The 21,059-nt window shown below is 35.5% G+C and overlaps 1 protein-coding gene across 2 annotated transcripts in view; it reads right to left on the bottom strand.

Moving 5' to 3' along the window:
• The window catches only part of usp32 (ubiquitin specific peptidase 32), a 147,447-nt gene that overhangs the window by 62,328 nt on the left and 64,060 nt on the right, over positions 1-21,059 (bottom strand). For both annotated transcript variants that reach the window (XM_059973239.1, XM_059973237.1), the window contains exons 4-5: positions 18,106-18,224; positions 9,023-9,182 (exon numbers count right to left, since the gene is read on the bottom strand). In XM_059973239.1, coding sequence (XP_059829222.1) covers positions 9,023-9,182; positions 18,106-18,224 — 279 coding nt within the window. The remainder of the gene's footprint in view (positions 1-9,022; positions 9,183-18,105; positions 18,225-21,059) is intronic.

Genomic DNA, 21,059 nt, shown 5'->3' on the forward strand with positions numbered 1-21,059 from the left:
TATTTCACCAAAATGGTATGCATTTCAAAAGCTAAAGTGAGTTCTCACTTATAATTTTCATTTTGTTTTTAATCTGAAGCAATAGAATGCACTTAGTCTGAAATATACCACTGGCAAAAGCATAAATCGTCCATGCTCCCATTTCTTCTGCAGGGAAAAAAATAATTATTTCTAATCATTGCAATATAGAATTGATACTGCAATTGCTATACTCAACAATTTATATTTACATAGTATGCTTAAGAGAAGAAAAATGTCTTACAGGAATGCTATCAACCTAAAATTTCCTTAAGTGGATAGTGGAGTAGCTGACCAAAGAACTAGGCAATGTGATAGCTCCCAAAGAACATCTTGAAGGACATAAGTTGCATTTGAATTAATTTCAGAGCTTGGGGCCTCAAATTAAGGAGGAATAGTTATTAATTGTGAAATGATTAAATTTAGGGATAGTAAAGTCAGAATTGGGTAAGGGCAGATACGAGTCAAAAGTTAATTTAAATTGCTATAGGGTACTTGATCCTTCAGCCTGAATGACCATTCAATGTGATCATTGTAATTCTTCTTCCCTAACACATCTTCTGTACTATGTCATATCCTTTGTTTCCTTAAACATCCTATAAGTTATTAATTGTTTTGGTTGCAAAGACAAACTCTCCAGAGTACTAAACCATGTTGACAAGGAGGCGTACAGGAGTAAGACAGGTAAGAGTGCTGTTGAAACAACAACCTTGCACTCAACATCAGTAAGAACAAGAAACTGAATGTGCACTTCAGGAAGGAGAAGTCGAGGAACACACACCAGCACTCATCGAGGGATCAGCAGTGGAAAGGGTGAGGAAGTTTCCAGTTCCCAGGTGTCAACATCTCTGAAGATCAATCCTGGGCCCAACATATTCATGCAATTACACAGATGGCATGTCAATGGCTATAATTCATTAGGAGTTTGAGTAGATTTGGTGTGCCATCAAAGACTACTAAATTTCTAAAGATATACTGTTTATTGCATTCTGACTGGCTGCATCACCACCTGGCATGGAGTGGCCATTGTATAGAATTGGAAAAGACTGCAGAGGGTTGAAAACACAGCCAGCTCCATCATGGGCACTAGCGTTCCCAGCAGAGAGGACATTTTCAAAAGTCGATGCCTGAAAGCAGTGGCATCCATTATTAAGGACACCCATTGCCCAGGACATGCTGTCTTCTTATAACTGCCGGAGAGAAGGTACAGGAGCTTGAAGAGACACAGTCATTGATTTAGGAACAGCTGCTTCCCCTCTGCCATCAGATTTCTGAATAGACTATGTACCAAACTATGAACACTACCTCATTATTTTTGTACTACTTAGATATAAAAATTAAATATTTCTTGTTGTAATTTGTCATTTATGTATTGCACTGTACTGCTCACACAAAACAACAAATTTCAGGACATATGCCAATGATATTAAACATGATCCTGAGAATTCTAGCACGTAAACCACATTCAGTTCTTCATCTTCCTTGAACCTGACAGTGGGGGGAACCACTGACCTGAAAGAAACCCTTGCCTGTCCCTCCACTGGTCAAGTGAAAATATGATTGAAAATTAAAGAAAATTACTCCATACCACAATCACTTTTCAAATTATAATTACAAATATACAAACTTAAACGAGTATATGTTTTTTTAAAAAACCAACTTAATCTGACTTTGAAAATCAAGTAGCAATTAACAATCTTTAGTCATGTTGTCACCATGGAATTGTTACTGTATGATCATTCCCTGGCCAAATTCCTCTTTTTCAAATTGCAGAATGTAAAACTATAGCTGGTACAAAAGGACATACTGTGAGAAACTCAAAATAAATAATAAAGGTATTAAAATCATGGCAAACAAACATTAATGAACTGAGAATAAAGTACACAAAACATGAACGTAAGAATTGATCCGTATATATCACTGCACAAGTCAAATTAAAACAGGTGAATAAAACATCATGTCTCTTGAACACCAACTTCAACTTTAGTTCACAGTAAACAGTAGAATATCAAAAACACAACGCCTAATTTTGTGGCAGAGGGAACAAAACTACATAACTCTTAACTTCAGAATAAAGAATTCATGGCCTGGCTTTGCATTTGGTTGTCTATTAGTCAAAAAAGAAATAAAATGAAATCCAATGAGAGTAGGATTAAAAATAATAGATTTCAAATATATTTACTACAATAAAATTTGAGCTGCTATGGCCTGACAACAACTTCAGGAAGTGGAAGTTGTACGTCAACGGTGGGCAAATGATTGGAGAGGATTTGGAGAAGCAAGGCCAGCTCAACATTGTGCTGTACTGATCTACGTTCTAAATGTAAAGGGAAATAAGTACTTTATTCTGATTTTCTGACCACGGATGTGGTGACATCATCAGTACCATTTTGTCTTTATATAGCACTTTCAGTTGCCTAGAGTCAGGGCCACACAAAAATTCCAGCTTGGCCTGCTCTTAGATCTAATAGTCCTATCTACATGTCCAAATTTGAAACAACAAAAAATGAAATACACAAATTACATTATTTTAAATCTAATTTCCATTGTGCTTTTTCTTTTCTTTGGTGGAGCTATGCATTTCCTGATCTCCCATGGCTCCTTCCCTAACATTCACAATATTGACATTACATCACCTCCACCATTTCTCTACTAAGCCCACTTAATCATTGTAGAATACGTAGTGCTCTGATCTAGTTTGCTTCTGTGGTTAACATTGACAATTAAACCTTTAACACTCAAGATTTATTCTTTTGGGTTTGCTAATTTCCAAAGATTTTTACATTCCACAATGTTTACCCCTCTCCCCCCAAAGAACATGACCTTTCCCTTGTGCAGATACTTTGTTTAGCTCTACTAACAGATCTCTAAGCATACATTTTTTTTAGGAGCTGCAACAGCTCCTTCCAAGACTTCATCTACAGGAAAATTTTCAACATCTCTAATTTGGAACTCCCCTTCACGCTTATGATGAACTCAAACTTTTTATAAAACTATCAAAATGCAAATATCAGAAATGGGCCCTTATGGCTTATGACATCCATGTCAATAGCTATGCCTGTCTATGCTAATCCAATTTGCCTGTGTTTTTAAATTGTGTTTCCACTGCAGCCATATCCCTGCCTTCCTTCACTTCTCTAAGTTGTATTCAGAGCCATGTAATAGGCTGAGAAATCATTATGTACAATACAGAAATGAATGCAAGTTGCTCCAAGCATTAACATTATCTTACATACTTCTGTATCTGTATCATTCAGCAAAGAAATCAGGCACATAAATAGCAAATGCCATCTGTCTAAGACTGAGAAAAATTGAAGTTTCTGAAGTTACACAATAAAATTATCAATTGTTCAATATTATAATTCATACACTTTATTCAAAAACTATTGGCTTTCATACAACATTGAAATTTCACATTCATTAATATGATATTTTAACTCAGGTTATACTGCAACCTGAAGTAAATTTCATACAAACATCTTGGACATAGTAGTTCTTGCCTGTCCAAATAATTATTCACCCACCTGCAGGCACTATTCTTTCAGGCAGGCAGCAGTACAGACAGACCATAATCCAATCCGCACGAGCAAACCTTGCCCAAGATTTATTCCCATACTCAAATAAAAGAGGATTTCAAAACTAGCTCAACAAGTCAGCATATTAAAGAGGATAATATATACAGTATTCAAATTATATATATTAAACCATTATCAGTTCTAGAGCAAATTGAAGCATTCCATCATGAGACTCAGAGGTTATGTGGAGTAAATCTACCTGCTCAGAGTACAGCTAAGATTTAAGAGGATAATCAGACAGGCTGATGATTACACAGCAATTTCTCTAATTGGCATGTAACATCAAAATCTGCTCCATCAATGTTGGGGAACAAGGAGGCTGTTAATCAGTCTTATACAACATAACAAAAACAGAAAATTCTGTAAACATTTGGTAGATGAGGCAATAACTTTGAAAAGAATGCTTAATGTTAATGACCTTTTCATCAAAAATCAAAAATGTCAGTGGCAATAAATTTCAAGTACAGAGCTTAGAGAAGCAAGGTGGGGATTTAAAAAAAAACCATGAAGGATGACCTACCATACAGCGGAAGACTTCTCCGCTTTTAATAACATTTCCTTTTTATTCAGTTTTCTGGCACAGACTATTTGCACATACTGTCTCCTCTAACATGTTACTTTGACTATATGACAATGTTACTGTTTCATGCCTTAAATTGAGCATCTTTACAAACTACCTCAAAAAATTACAAATACTAGTAACACAGTTGAAATGTGGGAGGAACTCAGCGGTCAGGCAGCCCATCAGATTACAGGCTAAACAGTTGATGTTTTGGACACAGACCATTCTTTGGGACTGGAAAGGAAGGGGAGGATGACCGATTAAAAAAAAGTGGAGGGTGGGAAAGGATGCTAACTAGGTGATAGGTGAAGCCAGGTGGGGCGGAAATATAAAAGGCTGGAGAGGAAGGAATCTGATAGGAGAGGAGAGTGAACCACAGGAGAAAGGGGAGGAGGAGGGAACTCCGGGGAGGTGACATGCAAGTAAGAAGATGTAAGGGGCTAAAGTGGAGAGTCGAAGGAGAGGGAGAGAATTTTTTTCAATAACTGGAATGAGAAATTGATATTCATGCCTTTAGGTTCGAGACTACCCAGATGGAAGATAAAGAGCTGCTTCTCCACCCTAAGGGTGGCCTCATCATAGCACAAGAGGAGGCCACGTACTGACGTGTCAGAATTGGAATGTGAACTTGTCCACCTTAAGTTTCGCTTTGGCAGATGGAGCGGAGTTGCTTATCGAAACAGTTCCCCAATTTACGACAGGTCTCACCAAGGCAGGTCACATCAGGAGCACTAGCCACAAAAGACAATCCCAGCAGATTCACATATGAAATGTTGCTTCACCTGGAAGGACCATTTGGGGCTCCGAATGGAGGTGAGGGAGGAAGTGAATGGGCAGGTTTTGGCTGTTTGCAGGGAGGAAGATTATGTGGAGGGGTAACTGGACAAGAGAATCACAGAAGGAGCGATCCTACGGAAAGTGGAGGAGAAAGGTAAAGATATAGTTTGGTGGTAACATACTGTTGGATAAGGAGGAAGTTGCGGAAAATGATGTGTTGGATGTAGAGGCTCACGGGATGGTAGGTGAGGACAAGACGAACTCTGTCACTGTACAAATACTAGGCCCTGCGCATCAATTAAAAAAAACCATATCCAAAAAAGGCTTGATTTTCCCTGCTAAGATAAGCATGTATAGGCAACTAAGACTGAGGGAGTCTCTTGAGGAATAGAGGATCTAGGAGATAATTTAAAGAAAAGTAGGAGGGCATAAAGCAGCTGCAAAATCTTCTTGGCAAGCTAGGTTAAGGAGAATACCTAGATATTCATGATAAGGCGGGTAGCCAAGGAAGCGGGGAAATTTGTGAATGAAGCCAGGCGATGTCCTAAATGAGTATTTTTCACCTACACTTATCAATAAGGACATGGAAACTAGTGAGTACAGAGGGGCATATGTGGATCATCTGAAGCTATTCAGTATTTAGAAGGAAATAGTGTTAGATGTTATGGGATACAAAAAGGTTGCTATTTCCAGGACATTGTAAGATCTATCCCAGATTACTAAGAGAAGCAAGGGAGGAGATAGCTGTGGTATGAACAGTTTTTATTTTATAATCTCCTCTCTCCCCTCAATGTGCCCCCCCAGTTTTCACTGACTACAAGTGTGGTGCCAGATGAGTAGAAGATCTTTAGCGCTGTTTCTTTATTAAAGAAGGGCTGCAGGGAAAAGTTACCTTGTAAGGCTGCAGAGAAAATACTGGAATAGAATTAAGAAATAGCAAATCATTCAATTTTACTTAAGGAATAATCAGGGGTGGACAGTAAATAACAACTTTGTAGGAAACATTGAGTTCTTTAAGAATAACATAAATCTTATTAAGTCTAAATGCCAGGTCTGAGAGCTGTCATACTGCAAAGTTTGTCAACCTTCCCAGTTGCTTGGAGAAGCTCCATGGTATCACATTACTAGTAGCTGTATCTATTTTGTATGTCTTCAGTCACAGATAGTCAAATTCCACGCTGGCCATACCAACCAGCTATACATAGATCAAATTGGGTGGATAACTTGCTTATGATTTCAAGTTACAAAAGGCATAATCACTCATGCATCCATTTCTGCAGGAACAGAATAAGAATCTAAATTTAGCCACACACCTATTCAACTTGCATAGTGGCATTAAGACCAGATCAAAATGATCAGATCCATCACATCCTCATGAAATGACCAAAAAGAGTGAAAGGAATGTGCAAATAACCATGTTTATGACAGGAGGCCCTAAAAGAGAGTGAATGACTGAGGAGTTCTCGGTTTGCATTGAAAAATACATGTATCAATACATTGATAATTATATATACATATTAATGTAATTTATAGATTTTTAGACTTGTTAATGTCCTAGATTTATGAATTTATAACCAAATTCATTATGGATTACAATTACAAAATGCCAATTGCTGGGTAGAGCACAATTCTTTGTAGAATAACTTACCTTGTTCTTCAGTGTTTGGTATATCTATGTCCCTTAGTTGTGTGCATTGACTAATTAAGCACATCACATTAACTGAGGTAACTGCAACTAAAAGCAGATTAATACCAGCTATGCTTCTCAGGTAAAGCAATTCTCACTTATCTGAAGGATTAAGTACAACCATAATTGGTGCACAAGTGTAACTGTATTGTCCCTAAGCTTAAGCACAGTAATATTATTCATAGTCTACAAACTGTAATTCAAATTAATGAAATGGTAGTCCAGAAATAGGCTTTAAAAAAATATTTCGAGTCTTCTAAATAAGAGCACTACGAATAAGTTCGTAAAATTACAAGTTAGACCATTGTTAGGATACAATATGCAGTTTTATTTGTCAGATTAAAAAAGTTGTTGAACCTGAAGGAAAACAAATTAGATTCATCAGGACACAATGAGAAAGCTATATATCCCACAGGGGGGGTACTATTAATAGTTTCATTCCAACTCTGAAGGTCTTTAATAGTGAACATATAAAACAATTCATTTGATATAAAGTCCAATTGCTCTCTGTGACAAATAATACGACACAAGTCTTTAAATAGTAAGTATTAATGGAACACAATGTTTTGTTACTTGGAAAGGTGAATCTAAAAATCTTTGTTACAAAGGAAGAGGTTTATCACTCTTCATATTGATAAATGATAAAGTGGCTGTTTCTCCATAAATATCTTCAGAAAAGCAGCACAACGATGTATGAATATAAACATGTAAGGATGTTGTTTATTATGAAGATCAGGAATAAATGGACACTCTCCTGATAAACTATCATTCTTTAGATTTATAAAATTATATCACTCTTCTTTCAAATTTCTAACTTTCACATTGTTTTGTATTTATTCTACTACTTTAAAAAAAATGATGCATGCAGAATATTGCAGTGCAAAGTTCAAGATTCTCAAACAGAAAGTGTTTGTATTAAAAAAAAATGCCTTTAAATGAAGATCTTATATTGGTCCAAAATAACCAAGTGAACAGAATTATTTGGGAGACCCCAAGGACAGTACAGATATTATTTAAATATTTCTGATTCCTGGCACTTCATATTAAATATGTTCTCACCTTCAAGGCAAAGTATTCAAAATCCTAACCTTTGTGAATCTACTTTGCTGCCTTCAAAACTCTTAAAACATGCACCTTGGGGTGACATCATTCTTCTACTCTCTTCAAGTATGCATTACAGTGCAAGTATAGTCTGTCCTTGTTCTTCCTACAAAAATAGACTTCCTCATGTCTGTGATGAATTTCACTTGCCACATTTTGTCATATACTGTATTATTACCAATCTGTTTGTGGCCATGAGGTCAATTTCCATCATCTTCCTTACGCACTTCCAAGCATTAGATCTGTTACTGCTTTCCTCACTTTTAATATCAAATTTGAGTCACATTCTCCTGAATCTCCAACATGAAGACTGCTTACTGTATAATGTACCCATAATCACAAGTGTTACATAACAAACATCAACAAATACTAACTTCAAAGTCTTCAAGCACAGAACAGCACCACACAGGAACATGCCAATGATGTGCCAAATTATTTGAAACAACCTTTTGAATATCTGATGAAATAATTTCCCTATAATTTAATCTCTTTCAAATCACATTTTCTTTAAAATACAATTTGTTGATGCATCATATGTGAAATTTTGCACAGCTATTGTATGTGTATCAATGCTTCATACCTCTCTTAAGGTTCTAATATACTTTTAAACATTTCAATGTATTTTTAATCTATTTAAATCAAAATCACTAATGTATGCCCAAAAGTTAGGAGATTTCAAAATATTCCAACAAGATTTCCGTCTCAAGATTAAATTAGAATCTTATGTGACTACCAAGCTTCCAGATTCTGTGTAGATGAAAAGACTAATTTTGTATAAAACAAAACTTTCTTTGAGCAAATCAGATTATTAGTTATCCAATGTCACAAAATATAAATAGAGATGTAAAATCTTCCAAAAAACAGTTAAGATACTTATGTTTTATATTGAAATAATGATATTCAAATAATGTTGAAGAGGTCACAAATGGGAAGTGAAAGTATTCAGGAGAAGTAGTGGGCAGTGCATCCACTTCTGATGTAATTGTAAGGGAAAGTTTACTGTTTTTTTCCATCAGTTAAGTTAATCCTGAGACACATTTACCTTTGTGTCATGGGCAAATAGTAACACTCATTTCAATCATCTGCTTGTTGAGGTAAAAAGCAGAGAGAGAGAAAAAAAGACTTAAAATAAAGCAAAAGCAAGCATGGATAAATAGATTCTTCACCAGAAACAAGGGGACTGCCTGCAAAATTTAGTAAGATTTCATCCAGCTGCACCTCAAATGCTAGTAGTAAATAACTAGGTCGTCAACAAATTTAATATCACTGATTCCAAATCTGTTTTAGAGAAAAAATACTTACAATGTGTGACTCCAGCCAGAGTTTGATAAAAAGTTGGGGTATCACTATCATCAGTAAGAGTGATACATACTCCCCCCGAAAGCAGCCAGCGAGCAAACGTGAATGCATCCTTGTTCTGAAGGAGCCAATTCTTGAATTTCTCATAATTTACCTTTTCTCCCTGAAATAAAATGAAAATATTAAATTGGAATTGTTTTCACACCAAGATCAACATATTCATACAGAGAACTGAAATTCAGAATTTAATCATAATTAAAATTATCACAAGTAACCCGAGTTATCACAGGGTCTGTGTTGAGCTTGTGTTTATGGATAGCATTAATTCAATAGCAAAGTAGTGGATCATTTGTATTTCAGTTTCAGAGACTGAAATATACAATGTCTCAACATTAAGCAAATACCAAATGTTTGAAGAAGTTTTAAAAATGTTTCTAAATGTTATTTTATATATTTGAGATAATTTATGATCTCCACATTTGAGAGAGCACCTTCAGTAGCATGGTGAGATAGATTTAGAAAAATAGAGTGGATACTGGTGTGTATATATATATTTATATACACACACACACACACACAAAGGGTATTTGCCTATATACATACATATATACAAAAAAAAATGAGTAACAAATTCTGTATTTAAATGAAATAGAGAACGAATCAGAACACTACTAATACTACCACAGTATTATAAAACTGTTTAAGTTCCTAACCTATTGATAGAGGAATTCATGTGCATGGCATTCTTTTGACTGCAAATGAACAAAATCAGCACAGACACCCTGAGCAGATCATGGACTGCCTTCATATAATGCTGTCGACAATTCCATCTCCAAAATCTTCATTTTCATTTTAATATTTAAGATGATTGTCGATACCTTCAAGTTCTTTATAGTTTCTTAACTTGTAGTGAAATGGTTACATTTTCACTTCCGGTTGTTTCTGGCATCTCCAAGCCTGACTGCTTGAAATCGTCATGAGCAGATCTCTAAATGATCTTACTGTTTATTTTTCACCAACAATCAGTGACGAAAGTAGTTTTTTTTTGTTTTTTTAAATATAAATATAAACATACGCAACTGATGCTATTTAAAAACTATTCACTCAAAGCATGCTGTTGTGTCTAATGGCCATACATGTGCACACAATGGGCACTAATTATAAATGCTCTGCAACAGTTAAGTACCATAGTGTCCCAAGTAAGAGAATCCCAGCTATTTTCACAATTAGTTTTTATTCTTTGAGTTGTCCCAGATAAGCAACTGCACTGATGGTCCAATTAACTGAAATCCACTCTATTTAGAAATATGTGGGTTGTATGCTGACAGGAGATCCAGTGCTATTAAAGCAGTCATTGTTTTGGAAACCATTAGGTAATCAGAAAAGATGCTGATCATCACAAAAGATATTTTGAGAAGAATGACCTCAACTATAATATAAACTTAGGTACTGCATTAAAAAGTATAAAATAAAATCTGAAAGCAAAGCAACTTGGAAACCAATAACCTTATTTTCCTAATCTGTTGGAAGCAATGAACATATTCCAAGAGGAATTTACCCCTAATGAGAAGTAGCCTCCAGCCTGATCATATGAACATTGATTTCTCGAGCTTCCGTTAATGCACCCACCCCCCCCCATTCTTATTTCCCTCTCTCACCTTATCACCTCCCTCTGGTGCTCCTCCTCTCTTTTCTTTCTTCCACTGTCTTTTGTCCTCTCTTATCAGATACCCCCTTCTCCAACCCTGTATCTCTTTCAACAGTCAACTTAAGTGTTTTTCTTCACCCCTGCCCCCCACCGCTGGTTTCACCTATCAGCTTGTGGTTCTTCCTCCCATCTCCCCACTTTCTTACTCTGTCTCTATCCTTTTTTCCCCCAGTCCTGATGAAGGATCTTGGCGTTCACTGCACTGTTTTCCATAGATGCTGCCTGGCCGAATGCACTCCTCCAGCATTTTGTTGCTTGGATTTCCAGCATCTTCAGACATTGTCTTATTTGTGAAGTAGATTTGCTTTTGGATTTGTAAGTACAACCTGATACACATTCAGCAGGCAGAGGAACTTGGTCTCCATTACCAAGTCCACAAAGAGTCCAACTTTAAAGAGCAGACAGAAAATTGTTGCCAAAGCTTAAATCAGCAAGTTTAGGAATCACTTTACCCATGGGTTTAAGATGAGTGGTGTGATGAAAAACTCATTATATTTTGAAACACTTGGGGAAAACTGCAATCAACATACGGACCTTTTAAATGTATTCAGCCCCAAACCCTATGTTCACATAAGTGATTATTACAACCAGAAATTTTGCTCAATGTAACTGAAAATTTTTCTTTCTAAATCACATGCTCTGTTTCCTCCACCCCCACACAATATAGCCAAAAAAAAAAACAGGGAAAACTGTAAAGCAAGAATAACTAAAAATTGAAATGTCAGAAGTTCAAAAGTATTCACTTCCCCCCACTCCACCCTTGCTTAGTACTTAGTTGAACAATCTCTCGCAGCTATTACAGCCAGTATTTTTTCAGGATAAATCTCCTGTAGCTTTGCACAGCGTGATGGAGCAAGATTTGACCATTCCTCCTTGCACAATTGCTCAAACTGTGCCAGGTTAGTTGAGGAGTGGCAGTGGATAGCAATCTTGAGGTCTTGCCAGAGATGCTTAATATGGTTAAAGTCAGGACTCTGACTGGGCCACTAAGAAGTGTTCTTTTGTTTTCATTCTGATTTGCTGTGTTGAGAACCTACTACACTGTTGGACCTTACAAAGGGAGGGGTATTTATTTTTATGAATTCATAGAAAACCAGAGATCCTTCAATTTTCTACAACAACAAATTGGGTGAGTTGGTAAGCTGTATACAGCATTGCACCTGAGGAAAGTTAGCCTAGTAATTACAAAAGGGGATGAATACTTCTTCATCCTCACAATTTTAGTTTTAAAATTTCAGTAAATTCGTGATTAGGTTTTGATTTTTTTTCTTTTAACTTGGCATGATGCACAATACTTTGTAGATTAGCTAAAGAAATCCCATTTCTATACATTTTAAATTTAGAAAATGCGTCAGTAAAATGTGAGGTGGGGGCTGAATACTTTTTCAAGGCACTGTACAGAAGTGATTGCATGAAAGCAGACCATTATCTGCACTAGGTGCAGGAGCATAAAATTACACTGCACACTAGTTGCACTGTACATAAAATTAATTAAGTTTCAGAGAATGCTTTAGATCTTTATCAACAGCTTTCTGCGCCATTTATAAATTTCAGAATAATCTGAAGTGAGAACAGTTCACAAATAGCCTAAGCTCATTATAATTCAATTAATTTCTGTGATTCCAATAGCTTAAAAACTTAAGAACTGTCAGCAGGTTCACAATGTGATGTTAAATAACCCAGATGTGTAACTCAAAATTTGCAGTTAAGATTCCGGATGTAATGATACAATAAAAAATACCTTTGTTACAACAATAAAAATAGGGTAACCAAAAAATCATGTTGCTAGCAGTGCTCAGATTCCTTTATAGAGAATATTTTAATAATAATTCCTTTAAAACATAGGAGTCTTCTTTTCAAGTCAAAACAGCACAATAATCACATTAAATAAATGTTAATTTCACTTTATATCCATCTTGTCCATTAATAGTAATTAATTTTCAGCTGTTCTTAAATATCTCAGCCTCAACTGGAAATAATAAATAGTTCTGTAAAAAAGAAAGAGTTTGCGCACAGGTTTAATAACAAAATCATTTTGTTCCAAATTTCTAAGTTTTCAATGTATAGCCAGCAAATTTTAAATTTTAACAACAGAGGAATTAATCCAGTGTACACTGCTGTGTTCTTTTGACTGACTGTAAATGAATAAAATTAGCTCATGCACCTAAGTGCCAGATAATAGTCTGCTTTCTTACAATCCTCTGAATGACTCAATCTGCCAATTCTTTATTTTTATTGTCATATTCAAGATGATTGTTGATACGTTTAAATTGTTTGTAGTTCCTAAGTAGTGAAATAATTTCATTTTTAGTCCTGGCCATCTGTCACAACTATCAGTGACAAAAATCACTGCTTTTTGAGCACAATCACACGCAACTAATGCTATTTAAAAACTATTCACTCTAAGTACAGTGTAGAGATTAACAGCCACATAAGTGCATATGACTGATTCTAGTTTAAAACTTCAAGTCTCCTGCTCCAGTTGAGGGCATTTTGTCCCAAATAAACTGCTGCCCTGACTAACTGATTGCCTTATTAACTGGAATCCACTGTATATGCTTACTACAATGTATTTGAAAAGTGTCTGCCTAGATTTACATCATGAATTCTACAACTATAAAATTACGAACATTAAAATAAGCTGGTTTTCTACTCCGGTTCTGGTGACAAGTGTACCGGGATACCCATTTCAACAATGTAATACGGTTTCCTAGCTTTCAAGTAATTTTATGTAAGTTTAAGAATACACGCATTAGCATCAAAGGGATTGTGGCTCCAAAGTAAATTACTTTGTTATTTATTTTGGAAGATTTTTCACTTAATGATGACAATGAAAGATAGACATGTTGGAAAATTCTTGAGCAAGCTGTAATTCAAGTAATTGGGAAAGACTCAGATCTCTAGATAAGTTAGGGATCTGTGTTTTACTGAAAAAAGACACTGTGCTGCAGAAGTGGATGTAATCAATCCTGGTGAATGCTAGGTTGAAGATAAGTTTAATCTTCATTAAAAGTACATCTAATAATTTTATTATCAGCCCATCTATATTCCTTTGAACACCAGATTGTTAACTGATTCATCAGAAACTGGAGAAGGAGATGAATGTATGCTTATCCTCTGGCTTCTTGAATGAAAAAAAAACACTAGTATTTAGGTTAAGCATATCTGGAGATAGTAGGAATTCAAGGGAACACATTTTGAAGGTCATTCAGGTGAGGTTGGAAGCTGCTCATAATCAAATATCTGATTCACACTGCACCCAACTGACGCCTTTCATCTTCAACTGCGTGTATTTCAACGAGTCCTGCTAACTATGAATGGATTGTCGGAACATTCTGCAAATAATTCAAATTGTCACATAGTGCTTTGCCTTGCGAAGTAAAGGTGACCATTCTTGCACAGTGAGTGCAAGGGTAAGGGTTGATAATTTTAAGATCAAAAGGAATTAGAGAAGCATTTACATCCCTTGGTAATGCTGAGATTTAATTTCTCTATGTTTATACTGATGACAACTGTAAATTTTCATTCAGGGATCAGATTATTTTCTATTATTGTTTCTTCTCTGACAACAAAAGAAACAAATTCTCCCAAACCCTCCAGAGGGAAATCTCAATTATGTACACAGAAAAGAAAGCAGCCAAAAATAAATAAATAAATAAACCACAAAAAAACATTACTTCACTTTCACTTTCCTCTTTTCCCAATTTCACTTGTAAAAGCATATTAGGTAATATAGTATGACATTCTGAAATTTTGCAATTTCTTTATAAACTGTTTTATCCAAGTTTCTTAGTTCTTTGGAGTACTTTAGAACAACCTTGAAATCTTTGGAAAAAAAAATTCCTACCGCAGTCATTATAGTTATTAAATATTTGAGATGGAAGACTTTACCCTTAATCATTTACAAATGGTCTGCATATTCTGCTTCCTAAAACGTGCAGACCAGCTACCAACTCACTCCTCTATTTCAAACTATAGTTTGACCATTAAGTGATTGGCAATCAATTCATTTGATAATGATGCTGGTATTGATCACCAGTCTCAATAACTAACAAACTTATTTGGACCTAATTTTATTTAAATTCTTAAATAACAAATGGCATATTTTGCAAATCTGATTTCAGTTATATAAAATTAATAATCAACTCTGATAAACCTTCTTCTAGGTGCTTTTGTTGCCTCTGACATTCTAAAGATGTGCTGGTAGATTACCCGGCTACTGCAGATTTCCCCTTGGTATAGGTGAATGACAAAATAATCAAAAGGGAAAATTGGTGTACATGTGGAAGAGAAGTTGTTGCAGGTGAGGATGAGGATGAATGAGACAGGGACTGATGGAATTGAACTGCTGCAAGTTGATGTAAACTCCATGGGCCAGATGCCTTCATGTCATATTAAGTACATTTAATTTGTCAAAATTTAAATTGTGTTATAAAATATTAAACCAATTTTTGCATTATAAACTGATGTTTTCATAGTTCCATATTAACTTAATTAAACCACATTACTTATCAATGTGATGTCTATTTGCTGGTTTCTTTCAGTAATGTGTTAGTTTCTTCTGGTAGCATAATTGTAAAGAAAATCAATGTGCAATCATTATCCCAGGTACTTTACATACAATATTCTGTCTGGCTTGCAGAAGTTCCCACAAAAATTGGCATTGTGTTTGGCAAAATTATTGAAATAAAGCTCCGGTCTAAAATAAACCTCAAACTGGGGAAAATTAGTAAGAATTCTTTATGGTATAAGACTATTAAATAATATTACATACATCACTGAACAATCCAGTTAAAAATATCACACTAACATAATTTCAAAACCAGACACTTGCGCTATGATTTCAATGTAACCAAAATGCCTCAGAAAGCCTCACACCAACAGAATCAGATAAGAAACTTATGAATCCTACTTTAATCAAATGTTTAAAGCTACAATACATATTATTGCCAATGAAAATATTCACGTTAATGACGTAAAACTATTACTTACCAAATGTGCCACCATTCTTTAAATAATCCGTTTTTTTACTTATTCAAAGAGAGATTATTTTTTATAATATCCAGTACACAGTCTTTTCACCCATCCGGGCACATACATATTACAAATTTACTCTACACAACAGAGGTAGAATCGATTATGAATTGCATTCTTTAATACGTGCACTGTCAAGGAATTTCTCCCTCTAAATCAGTCTGCAGTGATTAAATACACATGTGTGCGCACTTGTTGGGGGAAACCCCAATAGGAATCACACAAATAACTATGAAAGAGGAACCTAAAACATCCAATGAATGTGATTACAGCTGGCAATGCTCAAAATTCCTATTACGTAATCAGTTATTTTGTCAATCTTTGCTCCTCCCCAAATGTGATCTTAAAGGCAAAAGAGTGGTCAGAAGTATTGAAAGGAAAGTTTTTTTTTATTCACACTGACTGACATCATCACATACACTGGCCAATACTAGTTTACATAAGTAGGAACTACTTTGACATATAGTAAAACTTTAAATTCCGTTTTTTGACAAAGCACACTTCAATTTAAAGCCAAAGAAAAATGTTGATAGAGCAAAAAAAATTATATTTTATAAAGCACCCCTAATGTACCAAAACGTGACAAGGCCGGTTCATGTAAGAGTTCTCAATCAAAATATGGCATTGGGTACATTTTATATTTGGGTGGATGATCAAGAACTTTAACGAAAGTCTATTTTCTTGAAGAACAAAAATGCCACAGAGGTGGGGAAATTTCAGAAGAGTTGGCCAGTTGAGGGGACAGTTGCCAACTATAAAAGTTGAACTCAGTTCAGACCTTTAGAACTGTGGGGAAATGAGCATAAAAAGTAAATTATTTCTTCACTTGCTCTGTGTACAAAAACTGGACTCCAGAATTAGACCTTTTTTTAAAAAACCTTATTGTACCTCAATGAAGTGTGCAATGATTTGATCTGTATAAACAGTATGCAATCCAAACTTCTCACTGTATCTTGGTAGATGTGACAATAACAACCCTGTATCAATAGTCTTAACTGAAAAATGTCATAAAAAGATCCATTTGAGTTTATTTTTGACAACAATGGTATAGTATTATGTAAGCACTATATACTACTTCTAAACATAGAGATTCACAAACATAAGATACCTTCACTTCTTGGGCAGACTAGAAAGATTTTAATGTCAGATTACCTCCATAGAAGTGCCACTACTCCCTCTCCTATTCATAGAAGTTCTGAAAATAAGCATTTATTGCAGGTAAGAAAATGTAAGCAGTTGTGAGGATACAATGGAGTACTGTGTGCAGTTTTGGGCTCCTTATTTAAGAAAGGATGTGCTGACATTGGAAAGGGTTCAGAGAAGATTCACTAAAATGATTCCAGGAACGAGAGGGTTAAGATATGAGGAACATTTGACCACTCTTGGACTGTACTCCTTGGAGTTTAGAAGAATGAGGGGGGACCTCATAGAAACATTTCGAATGTTGAAAGGCATGGACAGAGTGGACGTGGCAAAGTTGTTTCCCATGGTGGGAGAGTCTAGTATGAGAGGGTATGACTTAAGGATTGAAGGGTGTCCATTCAGAACAGAGATGCGAAGAAATTTTTTTAGTCAGAGGGTGGTGAATCTGTGGAATTTGTTACCATGGGCAACAGTGGAGGTCAAGTCATTGGGTGTATTTAAGGCAGAGACTGATAGGTATCTGAGTAGCCAGGGCATCAAAGATTATGGTGAGAAGGTGGGGGAGTGGGACTAAATGGGAGAATGGATTAGCTCATGATAAAATCGTGGAGCAGACTCGATGGGCTGAATGACTGACTTCAGCTCCTTTGTCTTACGGTCTAATTTAGTGGTTTTATATTAAAACCAGATGATTGGAGAATACCTTGAACATTGTCCCTTCAGCTTTGCTATAATAGATGGAAAAGTCAAATTGAGATATGGGCAAATCATTTGTGAAAACAAATGTGCATTATTTATAAGGTTCATTGTGCAAGCAGAAACAAAGACCAGAAAAAGCAGGTGCAAAATACAGGTAAAGACAACTACCATCAGATTTTACATTTTTCACCTCTTGCTTACCCAAACTAATTGCTCACCCATTTGTTGTTCATTTCCATGCTTCACATTCCTCCAACTGTCCTGCCCATTCTTCCTTGAGTGTAAGTCAGTTCATCTATTTCAAATCTTCCATATTAATTACTTGCAATTCTTTCTCCTTCATTGCATATCCTACTTCCCCATCTTCTTTCTTATAAGCAGCTCATTGCTCACATTTTTTTCATAAAAGGGTCACAGGTAAAATACTAATTTGCATCTCCTTTGTTTTGTTTCTAATTTGAATTTTTGGATCAATTCACATGCAAAGCTTTAAAATGCCTACCTCCATAAAGCACTTTTTGACTCCAAGCTGAACCTCTCCATCACAAGCTCGTAACATTGTTTCCATCTCCTCTCGTACAACATAGCTCCCAGATTCATTAGCAAAGAGGTTAAAAATATCTGTAACACAAATATACAAATTAAAATGCTGTTCATAAAACATCTTCATTTTTGATGGAAGTGGTGGTTTATGTCATCATTTTCTTCCCCATCTACTTCAGCACCTTAAATCCAGACAGTAAAAATATTGATCAGAGGTAGAATGCAACAATCTCAGTGGATGCTTATTTTCCGAGCAGTTAAATTCAGCTGGTTTCCTTGTACTTTCCTAAATATGTATTAAAATACTCTATCATATCTATGTAATTTTAATAGATGATTTTGGTTACTATTAGTATTGAACAAAGTGACACTTTTATAATAAACAGGCTTTTATCTCTGTTATTTCTATTGTTTCTTCACCTGGAGGAGTCTCACTAAGGCCCCAAATAAAAGTGAGATGTACAGTATATGCTAATTATTCAGTATTCCAAAACAAAAGCTTATTAGAAAAAGTCTTCAATATAAATGACAGGCACTCATTCAAAGAACTTAGATTATATAACTTCCTCATCTATCTCTGCATGAAAACAAAGATAGAAATATTACTTCACAATTTAAATGATGATATTAATGACACTTCTGGAACATCACTGAGATCAATCCCAGATGATTTTGTGGAATTGTACAGCATGGAAGTAGTCCCTTAAGCTGAATTTATCATACAGACCAAAATGCCTACCTTAGCTAGTTGCATCTGCCTATCTTGAGGCCATATCCTTCTAAAGCTTTTTAAACTATGTATCTGTCCAAACATCTTTTAAATGTGGTAATCTTTACAGACAGACAGACAGACATACTTTATTGATCCTGAGGGAAATTGGGTTTCGTTACAGCTGCACCAACCAAGAATGGTGTAGAAATATAGTAATATAAAACAATAAATAATTAAATAATAATAAGTTAATCATGCTAATCCCTCGGAGTGTCTGACACTCCCAGGGAGGAGTTGTAAAGTTTACAACCTCTGTGGTAATTTCCTCTGACAGATTTTTCCCTATATGCACCAGCCCTGAATGGAAAACTTGTCCCTCAGGTTCCCTTTACACATTTCCCCTCCACCTTTCGACTGAGATAAAGAATGTGACCATTTATCTTAACTGTACCCCCTTCTACATATTGCTCCTCTAACTTAAATCTGTCTTTTCCTACTTGACAATAAACAAATTATTTGCTCTAATAGTCTTAATAACAGGGTATTCCATATTTCAGCAAAATGAAGAAATTTTATTTTATTACTTGTGAACACCCCTTTCCTCACAAGCTCCTTACACCAATTACCTAAGGAATACAACTTTTTAGCTCCGTCTAAATTTAAAGCAACAATACAATATCCTTCCTTGGTTTATTAGGAGAGGAATTAATGTATTTTGTTCTGAAATAAGCACTGTTCTATGCACCAGAAAGTTAATGTAAGAAAAGAATTAATGGAGAGAGATTTAATAATATTGGGCAATTTTAACTATCTGAAAAACAATGAAATAAATAGAAAAGATCTTAACCTTAAGAGTGTTCAAGACATTTAATGGAGGGAGGATTTGGACTAGTAAATGAAAGCAGATTGCTTCTATTGACAATGGATTGATGATCTGAGCACTAGGTTCAGGGAGACAGGCAAAATAAGGAAATCAAGTAATTTTGATTCACAAGATTAGGATTTGGATTTGGTTACTACAATGATATAGTACAGATAAATCTGTGTTACTGGTGTTCAGATAATGGATATTCACCCTTGTTTAATTCACAAGTTACTACCCAAAAAATTGGAATAAAATTTGTCCACATGAATGTGAAAAAAACTAAATAAATCACTAATTCTTTGACCTGTTCTTAGCTGCATGCACAGGTGATGCACCTTTAAATAATGGAAATTCACAATACAGACCATTTTCCAGGAATGCAATTCCCTGTAATGTTGATGCATGTACTTGCCTTGAAATGCAGTATACCTAACACTGTCCTGACGAAGGGTCTCGGCCCAAAACGTCGACAATGCTTCTCCCTGTAGATGCTGCTTGGCCTGCTGTGTTCCACCAACATTTTGTGTGTGTGTTGTTTACCTAACACTAGTGTTTATTTATATATATCAAATACCTCTTCGAAAAGATAAAGAGGAGAGGAGTCATACTCTTTGTGAAGTGTCGGCACAGACCCACAGAAATGAATGGCTTTCTCCTGCACTCCACTGTCATATAAACCTATAGTACTTGATGATCATTGAAGAGGAATAACTAAAATGTATCCATGGCTTTAAGAACCTGCAATTTTAACAACCACAGAAATCAGGCTAACTGGCCTATAATTTCCTGCCTTTTGCTTCTCTTCCTTCTTACAGACAGGAGTGACACGAGCGATTTTTCAGCCCCCGGCACCATTCCTGATTCTAGTAATTCTTGAAAGATCATTACCAATGCCTCCACAATCTCTTCAGTTACCTCTTTCAGAGCCCTGGGTTTAGTCCATCCGGTCCAGGTGACTTATGCACTTTCAGACATATCAGCTTGCCGAGCACCATCTTCTTAGTAATGACAACCACAATCACTCTTTCCTCTGATTCTCCAGCACTCTTCTGGTAGTTCAATGCCCACTCTCACCTCTTTTACTCTTTATATATCTGAAAATACTTTTGGTATCTTTTTTAAAATATTATTATTAGCTTAGCATCCCTTATCCCACTATTGACTTTTTAGTTTGTCTTTATAAGCTTCCCAATCCCTTAGCTTCCCCTAAGCTAGATCCTGAACCACTGGGATTTCCAAATTGTTGAACCGCAGACTTTTAATGTACATCTATAATCTCAAGATGTAATGAAGAATAATTTTTGATAGAGGCATTATAAGTAAAATTAAAATAGCA

The sequence above is a fragment of the Hypanus sabinus genome, chromosome 6 (genome assembly GCF_030144855.1).
Source record: "Hypanus sabinus isolate sHypSab1 chromosome 6, sHypSab1.hap1, whole genome shotgun sequence".
Classification (NCBI taxonomy): domain Eukaryota; kingdom Metazoa; phylum Chordata; class Chondrichthyes; order Myliobatiformes; family Dasyatidae; genus Hypanus; species Hypanus sabinus.